Here is a 15,449-nt window from a genome sequence, read left to right as displayed (position 1 = left end):
AACAAATTCTCGAAAGGTCACTCAGCGTTAATCGCAGCAGTGTTAACATGTTCTGATCTAACACCAAACGTCAAAACAGATAATAACTTTTCTAATTAAAAATAAATCAGCTGAATGAGAAAGAAAGTCAAGATTTAAAACAGAGGAATTTTTTTTTTTTAAGTTTTTTTGTAATGTATTAAGAAAAGAGGTGGTATTTATCTTTAAGACAAATGTCTTTTTCAGATTTTCTGTCTTTTGTTTTTCTTCAGCATGTTCATTGTTGTTATTGTTTATTTATTTATTTTATGTTCATTGTTGTTTGTGTCTGTAATTATATATTTCATCTTTAATAAATAATAAAGAAAAACCCTTGTATTATTGTGTTATAGCTATTTTCTCAAAGTGCAAATCATTGTGTCTATTTAATCATGTTATAATTTAGCAATTTGAGCGTGATACGTGTTTAAGGGTGTTTTTAAAAGAAAATTTTAACATAACGCTTGAAGATAGATCTATTACTCTATGCTCTTTTATATTTTCCATTTGCCAAGTTAAGTTTCTAGGTTTCCAATATTTCAATTGCACAAGTATATGATTGAAAGTAGAATGCTACATCGATTCAATATTATTCACTTGTCTATTTTGGTTAAAATAACAAAACTTGTACTGCACCATTCTTTATAGTACGGTGCAAGTATATAGACGATTTAGTTATATCCAAAGATTTTCGAAGAGCAAATAATTGAACTTGCATATTTGACGTCAAAAATAGTTGAATAATAAACTCAAATATAACAAATTTTTCTTTAAAAAAAAAAAGATTCACTACTTATAAATGATTCAAAAGAAAGAAAAATATATATATATATATATCTATATATATATATATATAACAAAAAGAAATGGTCAACTATATGTCCCAACTTATTTATAAAAATTCTTCATATCTTTCTCTCATTCTTTATATCCATATTTAATATGTTTACTGTTTTATCCTTTTTATTTTAATGATAAATTTTTCAACCATAAAACATGGTCCCACTTATTTTTTAAAATTTTTATTCATATAATTATAAATTATTCAACCAACCAAACCTTAAAATTAATGGGATCCACTCTTCTTCTTTTTTTTCTCTCTCCAAACGTGAAACACAGCTCCTCCTCCGAAGACACATATCCTCTATCGTTTCTTGGACTGCTCTCCACCATTGAAGCACCTGAAACTTGGTATTTAAGGTGACTTTTTCCCTTTTATAACGCAAATAACAAGTTTTTACAATGTCAAAATCAATTTTTGTGTTTTTGCTCAAATTTTATGTTTGTGACTTTTTCCCTTATGTGATTCTGGGAGCTGTTATTCAAAGAACGGTGATTATAGGAGATAGATTTCAGAAGAGGATAAAATATAAACTTTATTGATGAAGACATCTATGGAGAAGATCACTTTGTATGGGTTGGTTGATAGAATTTTCAGGAAGATTATGAAGCCACGTCGCAGCTTAGAGTTAGCTACTTTCCACTGATATTGGATCCCAAGAAACCATCATATATTTGGAATGATGAAATTATTTTTGGTTGTCTAATGCAAGTGAAAAAATATCAATGTAAAAGTGTTTTGCATGTGGAGCTCATCAAAGATGTCGATCGAAATCAGGCACAAGTGCAACTTAATGGAGAGCATCCTGAGCTGAATAATGATGTTGTTAAAGAAGTTAATGATGGTATGATTACTTTTTACACAGGCAAACCATCAAAAGACCATGATCTGCAAAAATATGTTGTTATTGCAGATGTTGAAGATGCTGAAAATAGTTTGCATGAAGAATTTGGTATGTATGAAGATATTGTGGTCACACCTACTATAGAAGGAGATGAGTACTATATTAGTACATGGGAAGATGGTATTGATATAGCTCTTAGCCATGTTCAAAATATCGTTAGGCGTTAGTCAGGCGGTGGACTAACGCCTACAGCCTAATCAATTAATCAGAGCTCAAACGGGTATTAATCGGTGAGTAATTTTAGGGGTTTTATCTAGTTTTACCGGTAATATAACGTACATCGTATTGTATAGCACAAGATATTGGCTTGGTGTAGTGGTTTAGGCTATTTTATAGACATATGTAGTGAGATCGAGCCCATCTTGAGATATTATAGTCTTTTTTATATATTTTTATTTTAATGAAGGTTATTATAGTCTTTTTTATATTCATCTCTTTCCTAAGAACTCTTTTTTCTCTACAACCTTAGCCGCCAACCACTCGATTTTCACCATCAATTTTTTTTGTATTTGATTCACCATCATTTTCATTATTGTTTTCTCGTTTTTCTTTAAATTGTATTTAAAATTCATAGCTCTATTAGAAATTTATAAATTTTTAATCGAAAACGAACACAAAAATGGGTTTTTCAAAAACGAACAAGATTTTTTTTGATTAGGGTGAAATCACGGTGGCTCCTTGCCGCCGAGCCTGATTTTTCAAACATGGGTTTGTGGACAAGTGTTTGGTAATAAAGAGACATTGCAAGATTTAGTTTTCACAGCTTCCCATCAAAAAAGTTTTGAGTTTGACATCATCAAGTCAGATACAACGCAATATGTGTTAAAACATCTGGAGAAAAAGATGGTTGTAAGTGGTCTTTACGAGCTGCGAAGACCAAGAATTCGGATTTTTTCACAGTTAGGAACTTACACCAAAATCCATATATGTTTTGGAGCTACTACAATTACAAGAGAAAAAAAAACTGAAGGAAAGGCACACCACAGTTGGTAAGATCTATTTGTCATGCTAATTAATCAGGTAAACATAAAACTCTAGCTCGACAAGAATTGATCTTTTTGGTTCAAAACGAAATTTTTATTACAGTATCATACTCTACTGCATGGAAAGGAAAAAGAGAAGTTGTTAATGATATGGGGGAAGTCCAGAGGAGAGTTATCAGATGTTGCATTTTTATTTGTAAATGCTAGAGTACGTGAATCCTGGTACACAAACTTATGTGGAAATAGATGAGGAAAACAAGTTTAAGTATCCATTCTTTTCCTTGGGAGCTTACATTGAAGGTTTACAAGCCATGAGAAAAGTGATTGTTGTGGATGAAACCCACCTTAAAAATGCATATGGTAGCATTTTAATTGTTGCTACAGCTCAAGATCCTAATCGTCACCATTATCCAAGTGCTTTTGGTGTAGTTGATGGTGAGAAAGATGCAAGTTGGATGTGGTTTTGAATATGTTGAGATTGGTAGTACCAAATATTCCTGAAATGGTATTTCTTTCTGATAGAAATCCAAGTCTTATCAAGTTAATATGTGAGGAGTTCCCATTGTCTCAGCATGAATATTGTATATAATTCAGTATGAAAGGAAATGTTGCTAGCATCAACAAAGCGACATGTGTAAAGAAGTTCAGAGCATGCGTTCATGCTTATACAGAGTGAGTTCTTGACACTTTACGACACCTTTAGGAGAACGTGTCCAGATGCAGCCGAGTATTTGTATAGAAGTGTTGATCAGAGAAAATGGGCAAGATGTTATTTTTTCAGGAGAAAGGTATAATATAAACACCATCAACTATGCAGAATCAATCAATGGCGCTTTTGTAGAAGTAAGGAAGTACTTGTTACTACCAATGATTTGCATGATTGTTGCGAAATTGGCTGAATGGTCTAGCAAACATAGGAAGACGTCTGCTGAAGTTTCTATGGCACAGAGGCTTGTGCCTTATGTGGAGAACGAAATTCACCTGAGATATGTGGAAGCAAAACTATTGACAGTGCAAGAGTTAATCAGCTTCTACCTTGAAAATAATGTGATTGGACGTTGTAGCAAGATCTATCTGGTTGATATGAGAAAGAAAAATTGCAGTTACAAATATTTTGATGTAGACAGATGCCCGTGTGTACATGCAATAGCTGCTGCCATCTTTATGAGCGGGGAGAGAGAGCTCCATCTATAAGAGTTTTGCTCCAAATATTATTGGATGTAGTATTGGTCGTTAGTGTACTGCAAAACGATATATCAAATACCACATAAAGATGACTGGATTGTTCTTGACTATATACGAGATAATCACATCTTACCTCCAACAATGGTTAAGAAAAAAGGAAGAACCAACTTAACTAGGCGCCCAACAGTTGGAGAACATCGAGGAAAAAGAAGTGGAAGAAGAAGACGAAGAGGAAAAGCAAGCCCAATCCAATAGGTTTTGGCGCCTAAAGCTCAAAAAAAAATTTAGCCAATTATTAAAAAAAAACACAAAATAACACTCTAAAAAATCGAACAAAATACTAGTGACTCATGCTTTTCATTAGTTACTCATGTTTTCCACAAACAAACCAATGCATTACATTATAATTTGAAAATTTTGATGCCCTTAGTCTGTATATATATTTTTTGGCACCTAAAACAAGGGTTTCACCCACTTTAGCCCTGGGCCTGGCCTGAAGAAAAAGAAAAGGAATAGGAAGAGGAAGACAGGAGAACATGGAACGATGGGTTTTATAATGATAGAAGTGAGAATAATTTGCATTTATAATTCTCTGTATTTGTATTATTTTTAGTTTTTGTCTTAGGACAACTAGATATAATTGGTATAACTGTTTGTAGCCGTTACTTATGTCCGCTGATTATGTTTTGGTACAACTAGTTGCAACTGGTGTAATTGTTTGTAGCCATAATTTGCGTTTTATTTTTCCATTTCATTTAAATATGCAATTTGGAAAGCATTATGTGTGTGTAAAGACTCTATTTCATATCTATCTTGAAGTAAATTCAATTTGGTCTACTTTTAGACATTGAGAACATACATATCTTATTTTCACAAGATCTACGGGTTCAGTATTATAACTAGTGTAAATTTAATAGAGAGAAACTATAGGCTTTAAGGTAATTTTCGCAGGAAATCAAACATCATAAACCAGAGAATCAAAATGGAAATCAGTAAAATATGATTTAGAACTCAAATCATGCATTAGAATCGAGTTTGATTCTTTAACATCAGTTTTTGTTGGTTAAATAAACCAGTAATGTTTAAGACGCTCGTTAATTGGTAATATATTTCATATTGTTTCGTAGTATTACCAATAAAGAAGATCTAAAAACTTATTGAAGAAACCAGTAATGTCGAAAACAAAAAATATGTCAAAAAAACTTATTACGATAGCCTTTATTTGATTTTTTTTTTTTTTCCGTTTCTAGTGAAAAGAAATATGAATCATGAAAGTAATGACAAACAATCTCAAGACTTAGTTGGCTCATTCGCCTCATCAGCTTCAGCATCTTCAATCTCACTCGCTAACTTCACCAAATCTTCCACCAATATTTTGCCATCTAAACCACAAGAAAAAAAACCCAGACTTAATTCAGACAATCACATTGCCAAAAAAGTCCTAAAAAATGTTAAAGGCAATGGAAGAAAGAGTGACCTTTATCTTTAGAAAGATTCTGTATAAGTTCTTGGATACCCTCTTTGCCTAATGTGTCCTTAAGGTACATAGCAGCCGATACAACCTCATCTGGACTTACCTTTCCATCATAATCTCTGTACAACAAATATCGAATTCATCGAAAATGCCAAATTATTTCAAAGCGCAAGAAACAAAACTAAAAGGATGGTTAAAACAGACCTGTCCAAGAGTCTCCAGCGGTTACCAATCTTGTTATCGACATCATCAATTTCCTTTTCGAGCTTCTGGAGCATTGTCTCCACCTATAGATAAATCAAGTTACGAATTAAAAAAACAAACACTACAGATTTTGCGATCGACAAAAAATGGAATTGTTGTTGTTGTTACCCTATCTAATAGTGCAGAAGAAGTTTTATCAGCGATAGCTTTCTGAGCACTTCGGTCACTATCTTCTCGAGCAGCTAAATAAGCTTTCCTAGCTTCTTCTTCATCATCTGTGCCACCTTTCTCTACCATGCTGTTGTATAAATCTACCTGTATACAAGGAATATAAGTTTACTCAGATAAAATCAAAGAAGCAAGATCAAAGCCAATGGTAAGCGGATTTACCTCTTTTTTAACTAATTTGAGGAACTCTTCACGCTCCATGCTAACAGACTGGAATCAAAGTCAAAAGAAACGAGAAGCATTCATCAGATTGGTAACGGTTAAGACAAGTTAAGTAAATAGGAGTGTGGTAAAGTCTCCATACAGATGCGGAAGCTAAAACAGCCAATGCACGGCTTAGCTCACAGAGCTGCTCATGTTTCTCAAGAGTTTTCGCTTTCGCTTGTTCATTAGCATCTTTAGCTGTAGAAGCCAGCATTTCATCCAAAGCTACATCTTTTTGGCTTGCAGCTGACTCCTTCATCTTTGCCATTTCCTCCTCTTCTTCTTCCTCCTCCTCCTACATTCAATTAAATCCGAACTAAGAAAATAGTTCCTCAATCACGCTTCAACTTGGTAGGAAAATCAAGAGAAACAAAAAAAACCTTGATTAATTCTTCTTGCATCTCTAGGTATTCTAACTTCCTCTTCCTTTCTGATACAGAATCTTCTGATGACAGAGCTGTAACCCCAACTGTGTCCACAACCTCATCTGGAAGAGAGGAGAGAGTAGCTTGAACAGCCTCTTCTGGCTTGAGTTTCCCGGCCATCGAGAATGATCTGTCAATATTCACAGGAAGACCAATGCGGCAATGTCATTTTTAGTTTTGTCATATATAGTATATATATACATACTGAGTGGCATGAAAGGCTTACCTAGAGAGAATTAAGAGGGATGACGGTACTGAATGGTTGAGCGACAAATCCAGCCAGTCAACTAACTGCAAAGAGTGATCTGCAGATCAGCAATAATTTCTAGAACATATAATCCTTCCTTCTTCTTGCTGACAAAGTGTATAATTTGTTTAATACAAACTCCAGCAAAGATTGAATGCTGACAGATATATATATATATATATATATACATATATATATATACAAATATATATGTCTATAGATTTGAACAATTACCTGCTGTCTCATTTCTTCAACTGAACCTAATTGAAGCATTCCTCTGTATCTGCAAGCTTGGCGTAGTTCAGCTTCTGAGAGAGACTCCACACCCTCAGCCTTGATCAACTTATCATCTTTTTTAATCCTATGAAGTCCAAGGAATGGCATTGCCCAATGATATTTGTGAGAAAGATGAAAATAAATTTAGAGTGAATATCTTGAGAAACGTGTCTTGTAGAGTAATTTGATGCCCACACAACTCATGTGATGTCCCCAAAAACAGAGAAAAGATTGTAGGACGTATTGGCAGACATTTGGAACAAGAAACATAGCAGTATGAGCAGTGTTGAACTTACTCCTGTAATCTTTTCCGAAGCATATAACGTAAATATGCATCAGTTCCAAATGGGCTAATACCCATGTATTTGCACATATTTACCAATCGAGACCTGCATTTAAGAAGATAATATAAGCAAAACAAGCCAAGCAAGAAGCAATATTGTAACACAGACAGTTTTGAGTTTTGACTGATGCGTAACCTGTTAATGTTGTCCAATGTAAGCTCATCATTGAATAGCTTTGCAAAGCCCAAAATTTCATCATTTGAAACACCGACTCCTCTTCTAACCTGTACAATTGATTAACGAAGCTATCATCAATCCATCTTGAAAAAAACAGAAGCTAGTCAATTCTACAATATAACAAGAAAAGCGAACCTTATTCATGAATCCATCTAGATCTTCTGCCGTCTTTTTTATATCTCCACTGCGCGAGATTTGGACTTCCTTTGCCATTTCTTTAACAGTATCTTGGAGAAACTTTGCATACTCCATTCTTGCATTCAGCCTTCTTTTTAGTGCCTCCTGCATAAGAAACGTTCCGACAGTTTTAGCTTCATACTTGAGAAACAGGCAAGAGTGACAGTGAGAAGACAAAACCAAACCATTTATACTTCCAAGAGAAATTAGTACAAAAATCAATATGATTTCTGTCTCTTTTAGCATTAATAACTACCACTTGTGTTGACAATACGAAATGTATCACTTGGAAGACTAAAAAAACTGAGACTTAAATGCTCTGCTCTTCCCAAATTTGTACACTAGCACACTACCAAGATTGAGTAGCCTTCGCACTCTGATTCAGTCTCAAACCAAACAAACTCCAGTATCCACATGTAAGCCAGTGTATAAACATTTTCATTTCTTCAAGGGAAAATAGATCAAGGCCTACACATGTACATGAAACGTTCCAGTTGGTAAGTAAAGAATAACATAGGTTTTTAACAATACCTCTTCTTTCATCTTGTCCTGGAAAGTTGAAGGCAGCATGTTTGGAAACAGCTTAAGAGCTACAGGTAGCAAGAACTCCATGAACGGGACGATAATGAAAACAGCGACAGGGACTAATCTAAAAATATCGGCAGTCGTTCGAGTGAGTTGCTGACGTTCCCTCCTAGAGAGACCTTTCCCATTAGCAAGTTTAACAAGCAGCCTCACACTTATCCTTACATCAGCCCATAGCAACTTTGTCCCTAGCCAGTAGTGTTGCAGAGTCGATTTAAACTCATCTTTCCAATGGCGAAGCTTCTTGGCCCAATCTTCCCTGCAGAAACACATCATATGTTAGATGACATCAAAATCGCTGAAAGAATAGACAAAAACTGAACCCTGACCTGCTCATAGATGCAATAGCTCTCAAAGCAGGACCTATCCCAAGAAGAAACGATCGCACACGTTGCATGATGGATACATCAGATTTTTGTGACTCTTCCAATTTCATCGCTTTAGCTTTGGCTTTAGCCAAACTCAACCCCTCGACTGCTTCATCACACTGCTCTGGAGAAGCTTCTTTGGTTTGTGAAGTAAGCTTCTCGTCTTCACCATTTTTATCATGGTCAGGCTTGTTCGCCGTCGCCAAGGAAGACAACATAGATTGCCTAACCAATCTATACCCCAAGGGGTAAGGGAATTCTAACCTTCGAACTCCATTACTAAAACTCGGAGACTGAGGTAACAACCCTGACGATTCGATTGATTCTTTTTTCTTGAGAAAAGAAAGCAACTTTTCATCTTTGAAATCAAATTTCCTAGATATATAACCTGAACCAGAACTCAGCCCCAACCGCTCAACGCTTGAAAGACATTGGATTGTTTGAAAATGTTCACTGAGAGATTGAACGAGGCACTTTCTTTTTCGGAGAAGTGCTCTTGAAGCCATTTTGCAGTAATGTTTTTAGCTCTCTATACAGTACGAAACCAGCTAGATACCAAACAAAAGCCGAATCCTATACATATCTGCATAGTGATTGTACACAAAGATTGATTAAATCAGTAAATCCAACAAAATCTTCCATAATCCTAATCCGATGAAAACCGCAACCAGATATGATTGTGACACTGATAAATTATTCAAAAAAATCCAAAAAATGAACAACAATTCAGATTTTTCTCCATACAGATGATGTCGTATGAGACCATCACAACGCATTTTCATGAAACACCTAGAATTGTATTATATGTCGACCGATCTTCTTCAGGAATCGAATTTCACTAAGTAAAGCAAATCATGAATACCAACTAAGAATCCGAAATATAATCCTTAGAAAACGAAAACGGAGATTATACATGAGAATTGATTGCGATGAAACTAAGATGATGCCAACAAAATTATCAATGAAATTGGAGCCGATTACACTTCTGACTTACATCTACAAATAGGCAGGGAGAGGAAGGATCGATCACACGTGAGAGACAAAATCGAAAATCAGTTCGAGAAGACGAAGAAAAGAAAGCGTCAAATGAATCGACTCTGAGCCTAAGACGTGTTTCTGCTGATTTTGACCGTTTTGCTTCGGGTCGATCCGGACCGGGTTAGGTTGGATCCGAAATACAAATATTGTAGAAGTCTCCTCCCCGGCTCCGGATCTCTTCTCGAATGTTTTGTGAATACATAACTGTTATAATTTATCGTACAATGATTTTAAGTTCTGTAAATAACTGGAAATTTTGTGGAAAGTAAACCCTTTTTTAGTAAAAGTTGAGATGCAATTGAAAATTTTAGTACGATGGTATTAGAGTTCCTCTGTCTTAATTCAATTTCATAAATCTGTTTTTCTCTGTCTTAGTACGATGGTATTAGAGTACCAAATATTTTTACGCGGCGGATGAGGTCTTCTTTTAAAAAATTCAATCTCATCAATCTTTATGAAATGGTGATGATGATCTAACAAAGGACAACTTAAGCTACACAGACTTGGTACTCCTAATAGTCGATGATTTCTCACTGCCTTTGTGTAAAAGTTTACATATGGGAAGAAAATGAGCTATAATTAAGTAGATAGTAGTTCAGTTGGATTTGATTAAAATTTAAAAACTTGCTCGTTAAACATAAGAACTCCACCAGCTTTTAATAAAAGACAAATTATTCATTTTTTTTTTGTAATCGCAATAAGAACCACAACTAACGTAAAAGGAACGAAATGGATGGACGGACAGCCCGTCAAAACCCTTTTACATTGGGAATAATTAATCAAAATCTATTAAACTTTGGGGTAACCAAACATCGAAACAGAAGATTCCTCCCATTTTGAAGAATTCAGTCTTTTTAAAATGACCGAGATGGAAGAGTTGTATCCAAGTGCGAATGTTGAATTCTTTCTTTCCACAGCTCATAAACGGCCTGCCAATTGGTTAAGAGAGAGATGCTTCGCTTTACCAACCGTAGTTGGCTGAAACCAGAACGGAATTTGATGCCAATCGCTTGCATTGCAGCCTCATGCGCTGTACAGAACCTTGCAACCAGAACAACAGTAAATTAAAACATGAAGAGCATTGAAATCTCTGTAAAATCAAAGAACCAAAATTTATAAGCTATACTGAATTTTATACCTGCTTTGCTGTTAATTTGTTGAAAAAGGAACTAAATGAACAACCAGTATTGTTAAGAGGGCGACCAATCTATGAGTGTGTGCATTATAAGATAAACAATATGAATTGCCTAATTATGGGATGAGTTTTTCTACTCCAAGAAAATGGTGGCCAAAAACTGGCTTTCCTTTAATCAGATTATAGAGGGGATTCTAATCTCCAAGAAGGTGCAATAAGACTGGTACAGTTTAATTGTTGAAAGACAAAAAGCCACAAAACTCTAAATATCAAACTTCAAGCCTCTTTAGCGGAGCTTCTGAAGTGTTTTCATGATGAAGCTTCTTCAGAGTTTTAATCTCCCATAGCTGTTATCGGAAACTTGAAGCAAATAGTGATACAAGAATTATAAATCATATTGGATTCACAAAATTTGCAACTTTTTCTAAGGTAGTAGTAGAATGTAGCTTAGAGGTCCTTCTTTTTTATTGTCCATACAGTTTTTTTTTAGTGCCACAGTTTCAGAAGTTTAATTCTTTAGCCATGTAAACGTACCTGTGAAATCAAAGCCAAAAATATGAATCTATAAACCACATCTACTAAGTTATAGGAAAAGATTCACACTTATTTGTAAACAGAAGAATAATATATAGACAAAGATAGCCTGAAAGATACATTTATATACATTATCAAGCATGCGATAATCATACAAGTCTGATTTCTTCTGAGAACAAAGCCTTAATAAATCTAAGAATCTCAATTCAATCAATCTACCAAACAATGTATTGATTGAACTTTACAATGAAAAGCGCTTCAAACAACAAAATCATTCACGACGAACAGAACTCCTTTAAACAAATCAAATAACAAAACCCAGATAAAAGAGGCAGCATTTGAGAAGATGAAGAAGAAAAAAAAAACCTGTACATTAGAGACAGTTGAATCAATTGGAAGGAGTAAACGTTTCTGGAATGGGGTATCATAAATGACAGAAGGAGGAGCGGCTCATGTGAGAAGATGAAGAGATGTGTTTCGTTTTTTTTTAAGGTGACACGTGTCATTTCATGGAGTGCTGACGTGTCGCTCTCTGGAGAGAAACTCTTCTTCTTTTATATATAAGATTTTATATGATCATGTCATTTTTTTTGTTTTTTAGTTCTTTGTCATTTTAATAGTACTCAATCATTTTTTTCAAATCATTGAAAATGAATAAATAGTCATTTGCTTGTCAAATCATTAAAAAGAAATAAATATATATGCGTTTTGATGTGTAGATATTTGAAATCGATCTTCTATTATTTCTTACGAGAATGTTTTGACTTTATGCTCACCTTGGTCTTTATGAAGCTTGAAGAACGGTGCATCGAGGAGCTACCAGGAAAGACCATGATCCATGTACTCAAAGACCATGTAGATTCCACCCTTGTATTTGTTGGTATTATCTAAAATTTGAGCAAAGCCACAAGCTTTAGGAAAGAGTAGAGAGTTTTAATAGATCCATCCTAGTTGCTATAAGATTGGAATCACTCCAACTTATGATCACTCAATGATCAAGAGATTCCAAGCTTATCTTTACGGAAGGTGGAATGAAGTCGAGATGAAGATGATGATAGGATGATTGACTCACTCAATCAATGGCACGACTAAGAGTATTGAATCACTCAAAACACTCTTATATTGTGGGTTTCTATAGACTCAAAGTGAATCACACACTTAGAAATCTAAAGAGCATAAACACAAAGACAAACAGACTTTGTGAAAAAGAACAAAACGTTTTTATTACTTTCAAATGATCAAAGATGATTTACAATGAGGAACGAACTGAGCTTATATATAGGGCCTCAACGACAACGGTAATAAGCTAGAAAAACAAAAGAAATCGCACAAAATAAATGAAAAGAGCCGTTGAAACATTGAAGGCAAAATCTGTCCAAATAAGGCAAGTTGTGAGGTGCCTTGAGTCTTGAAAGCTTGGGTGCGAATTGGTGGTGTCTTGGGACGTCTAGGTTTATTGAATAAGTCTTCAGAAGGCGCACAAGTGATGAGGGAAAGAGCCGTTGCTGTTTGATTTCCCTTGGCTCCAAACAAGGCAAATAAGGTAAGCTCGGCGCCGCATATGGAAAGTAAAGTTGTGGGAGGATTCGCCTGATCCAATGCGTGTTGGTACACCTTAGGATGTTGTGGAAGGCTTTTAGAAGTAACTCAGAGTCTCCTCTCCGCCACTGATATGTTTGAAGTCTCCAAAACCCAGAAGGTTCCAAATAAGGAAAGTGGAGGATCCATTGGTTTAGAGACTGAATATCTCCTAAACCAAAATCGATCTCGGTCTGATTCCAATTCTCTATAATTCTCTGATAAGTCAAGATTCCAGAAAAAGTCGGTTTACAGCTTAATTCCTCTTGGTTTAGTTGGACTTCTCCAATTAAGGTGGATATGTCTAAATCGAGTAAGTTGAGGATCACCCGATTTATAAACTTTATCTCCTTCATCTGAATCCAATTGGACTGATTCCACTTCGAGGCGTGCTCTGGCTGAGCTAGGAATGTAATCCAAGTGTTAGTTGGGCTGGAACACTTGTTCTTGGACTTCATCTGGCCTTGACAAGGCTCGCGGCTCTTTTTGGGTTGAGCAGAGTCTTCAATAGATTGGTTGCCTCCTCTTTGATTTGGTCTGGTTAAGATTGAGTGATCTAATGGCTTCTTGGTGATGGGATGGTAGTCTAGAGAGAACAAATTAATGACAATCATCTCCCCTTCGCCATTAACTTGTTCAACAAGGGAGATCGTCTCTCCTTTACCCTTGGCTAGACTCTCACGTCCGTTGCACCTAGTTCTTCCAAGTGTTGAGATCACCATGAGTCGTCTTGATGGATTGATGTCCGCATCACTAGTCACACCTAAGTTCTACTAGAAAATCATTAGATGTTGAATAAGCTGCACTAACCTGACTTTCCTTAATCATCCCTGTCTAGACATTTGAAAGAAAAAAAAGCCACAAAACACTAAATATCAAACTTGAAGTCTCTTTAACGGAACAAGTAGTTTCAGGATGAGATAGGTGTTCCTTACTACCTTTCAAAGTGACAATCTCTTTCAGATGGATGTGTTTTCATGATGAAGCTTCTTCAGAATTTTAATCTACCATCGCTGTTATCAGAAACTTGAAGTAGACAGTGATAAGGGAATTACAAATCATATTGGATTCACAAAGTTTGCAATTTTAGTTAAATGTAGCTTACCCCTTCTCTTCCTTTTTTTTTACAGATCTTTTTCAGTGCCACGATTTCACAAGTTTGATTTCCTTAGCCATGTATCTTGACTCCAAAATCAAAGCCAACCATATGAATCTAAAAACCTCAGGTACTATGTTCTAGAAAAAGATTCACAATTATTTGTAATCCGAAGAAAAAAGAAAAAATATATCTCAAATTCACTCAATCAACAAAATAGTATTTTAACTGAACTTTGCAATGAAAAATCACTTCAAACAACAATAAAATTCATGAGAAATCAACAAACCAAATTAAAGAACAAAACCCAAAGAAAAAAGATAGCAATTGAGAAGAAGAAGAAGGAGGAGGAGGAAACTTGTAAGTTCTTTCGCCAATCTGTTCTAACTTCTCCAAGCAATTGACACTACAGATCCGATTTGAAGATTGAATTTCATATGAGCTGTTAAGTAGGAAAGGTATAAATGGAGCTGGCATACAGTATAAATGTGGCAGTCGAATGGATTGGAATTTGGAAGAATTAAACGCTTTATTAAGCGGAGATCAGAAGGAGGAATCCTTTGAGAATGTGAAGAGATGGGATTTTTTTTTTAAAGGTACCACGTGGCACTCTCTCCAGGAATGATGTGGCAGAAGGCTGGAGAGAGTTGACCAAGTTTTATATAGTAGACTAGATGAATATCTGTGCTATGCACGTGTTCTTCTTTTTGGTTTGCGATACAAGATTGTCGATCTTACCTATTCTCATTTGATTATAACAAATACGAAAATCTAACATTCATTAAAGTACAGTCAACATGTTAGAAATGATACATTCTAAGAAAGTTCATATTTGTAAAAAAATTTGAGTTTTTGGAAGATACTTACAAATATAACAACCCAAATATACAAACTCATTACAACTTAAGCCCACAAATGTCATGGCTCAAAAGGATAAGAGTACAAAGACATTTGAGTTACCTATTGTATTCCAAATGACACTCACAACTCAAGATATTCAGATTTTGCCTTTTGCTTGATCACGAAGCTTTTGTTTAGGCCGTCTTTGTTTCTTACTTGTTGCCTTCCCCCCCCCTCCCCAAAAAAAAAAACAGAGTTTTTGCTAAACTTAACAAGAGTTGTTTAACTGTATACAACCCTGGAATTTTCAAAGATATCATGTTAACTATCCGAGTACCTTAATATTTTACCCAAAAAAACAAAAAAAAACTATCCGAGTAACTATGTTCATCAACACCAGTTTGTCCTCTGCCCGGAGACAACAACATAATAGAGTGTTTATACACCGAGTCCCCGAGACCGCGATAAACTATATTATCTACAGCCACTTCCAATTATTTGAAATTGGATTAATTAGATCAGAAACACAAATATCTTGTTCATAGTAGCAAGCAAGATTAAGCTTATTGTAGAAGTTAGAGAATTCTA

At 35.1% G+C, this 15,449-nt stretch overlaps 1 protein-coding gene across 1 annotated transcript; it reads right to left on the bottom strand.

Moving 5' to 3' along the window:
• Positions 1–5,010: 5,010 nt before the first annotated feature.
• On the bottom strand, positions 5,011–9,840 carry LOC18009247 (mitochondrial proton/calcium exchanger protein). Its single transcript, XM_006391485.2, has 15 exons — positions 9,635–9,840; positions 8,602–9,223; positions 8,219–8,531; positions 7,646–7,792; positions 7,469–7,557; positions 7,286–7,378; positions 6,948–7,074; positions 6,693–6,757; positions 6,422–6,596; positions 6,142–6,336; positions 6,000–6,047; positions 5,778–5,924; positions 5,610–5,692; positions 5,409–5,524; positions 5,011–5,313 (listed from the first exon to the last, which is right to left on the bottom strand). The coding sequence occupies exons 2-15, from the start codon at positions 9,144–9,146 to the stop codon at positions 5,222–5,224; spliced, it is 2,235 nt and encodes a 744-aa protein (XP_006391547.1). The 5' UTR covers positions 9,147–9,223; positions 9,635–9,840; the 3' UTR covers positions 5,011–5,221.
• Positions 9,841–15,449: the final 5,609 nt, after the last annotated feature.

The sequence above is a fragment of the Eutrema salsugineum genome, unplaced genomic scaffold (assembly GCF_000478725.1).
Source record: "Eutrema salsugineum unplaced genomic scaffold, Eutsalg1_0 scaffold_9, whole genome shotgun sequence".
Lineage (NCBI taxonomy): Eukaryota > Viridiplantae > Streptophyta > Magnoliopsida > Brassicales > Brassicaceae > Eutrema > Eutrema salsugineum.
This window is presented reverse-complemented; position numbering and strand designations above follow the sequence as displayed.

Excerpts from the sequence above, each read along its gene's own strand:
- LOC18009247 (XM_006391485.2), bottom strand. The coding sequence starts at position 9,146 with ATGGCTTCAAGAGCACTTCTCCGAAAAAGAAAGTGCCTCGTTCAATCT. Across the intron at positions 6,048-6,141 it reads CTGTTTTAGCTTCCGCATCT|TCTGTTAGCATGGAGCGTGA; the intron begins GTATGGAGACTT and ends CTTTGATTCCAG. Across the intron at positions 5,693-5,777 it reads CTTCTGCACTATTAGATAGG|GTGGAGACAATGCTCCAGAA; the intron begins GTAACAACAACA and ends ATTTATCTATAG.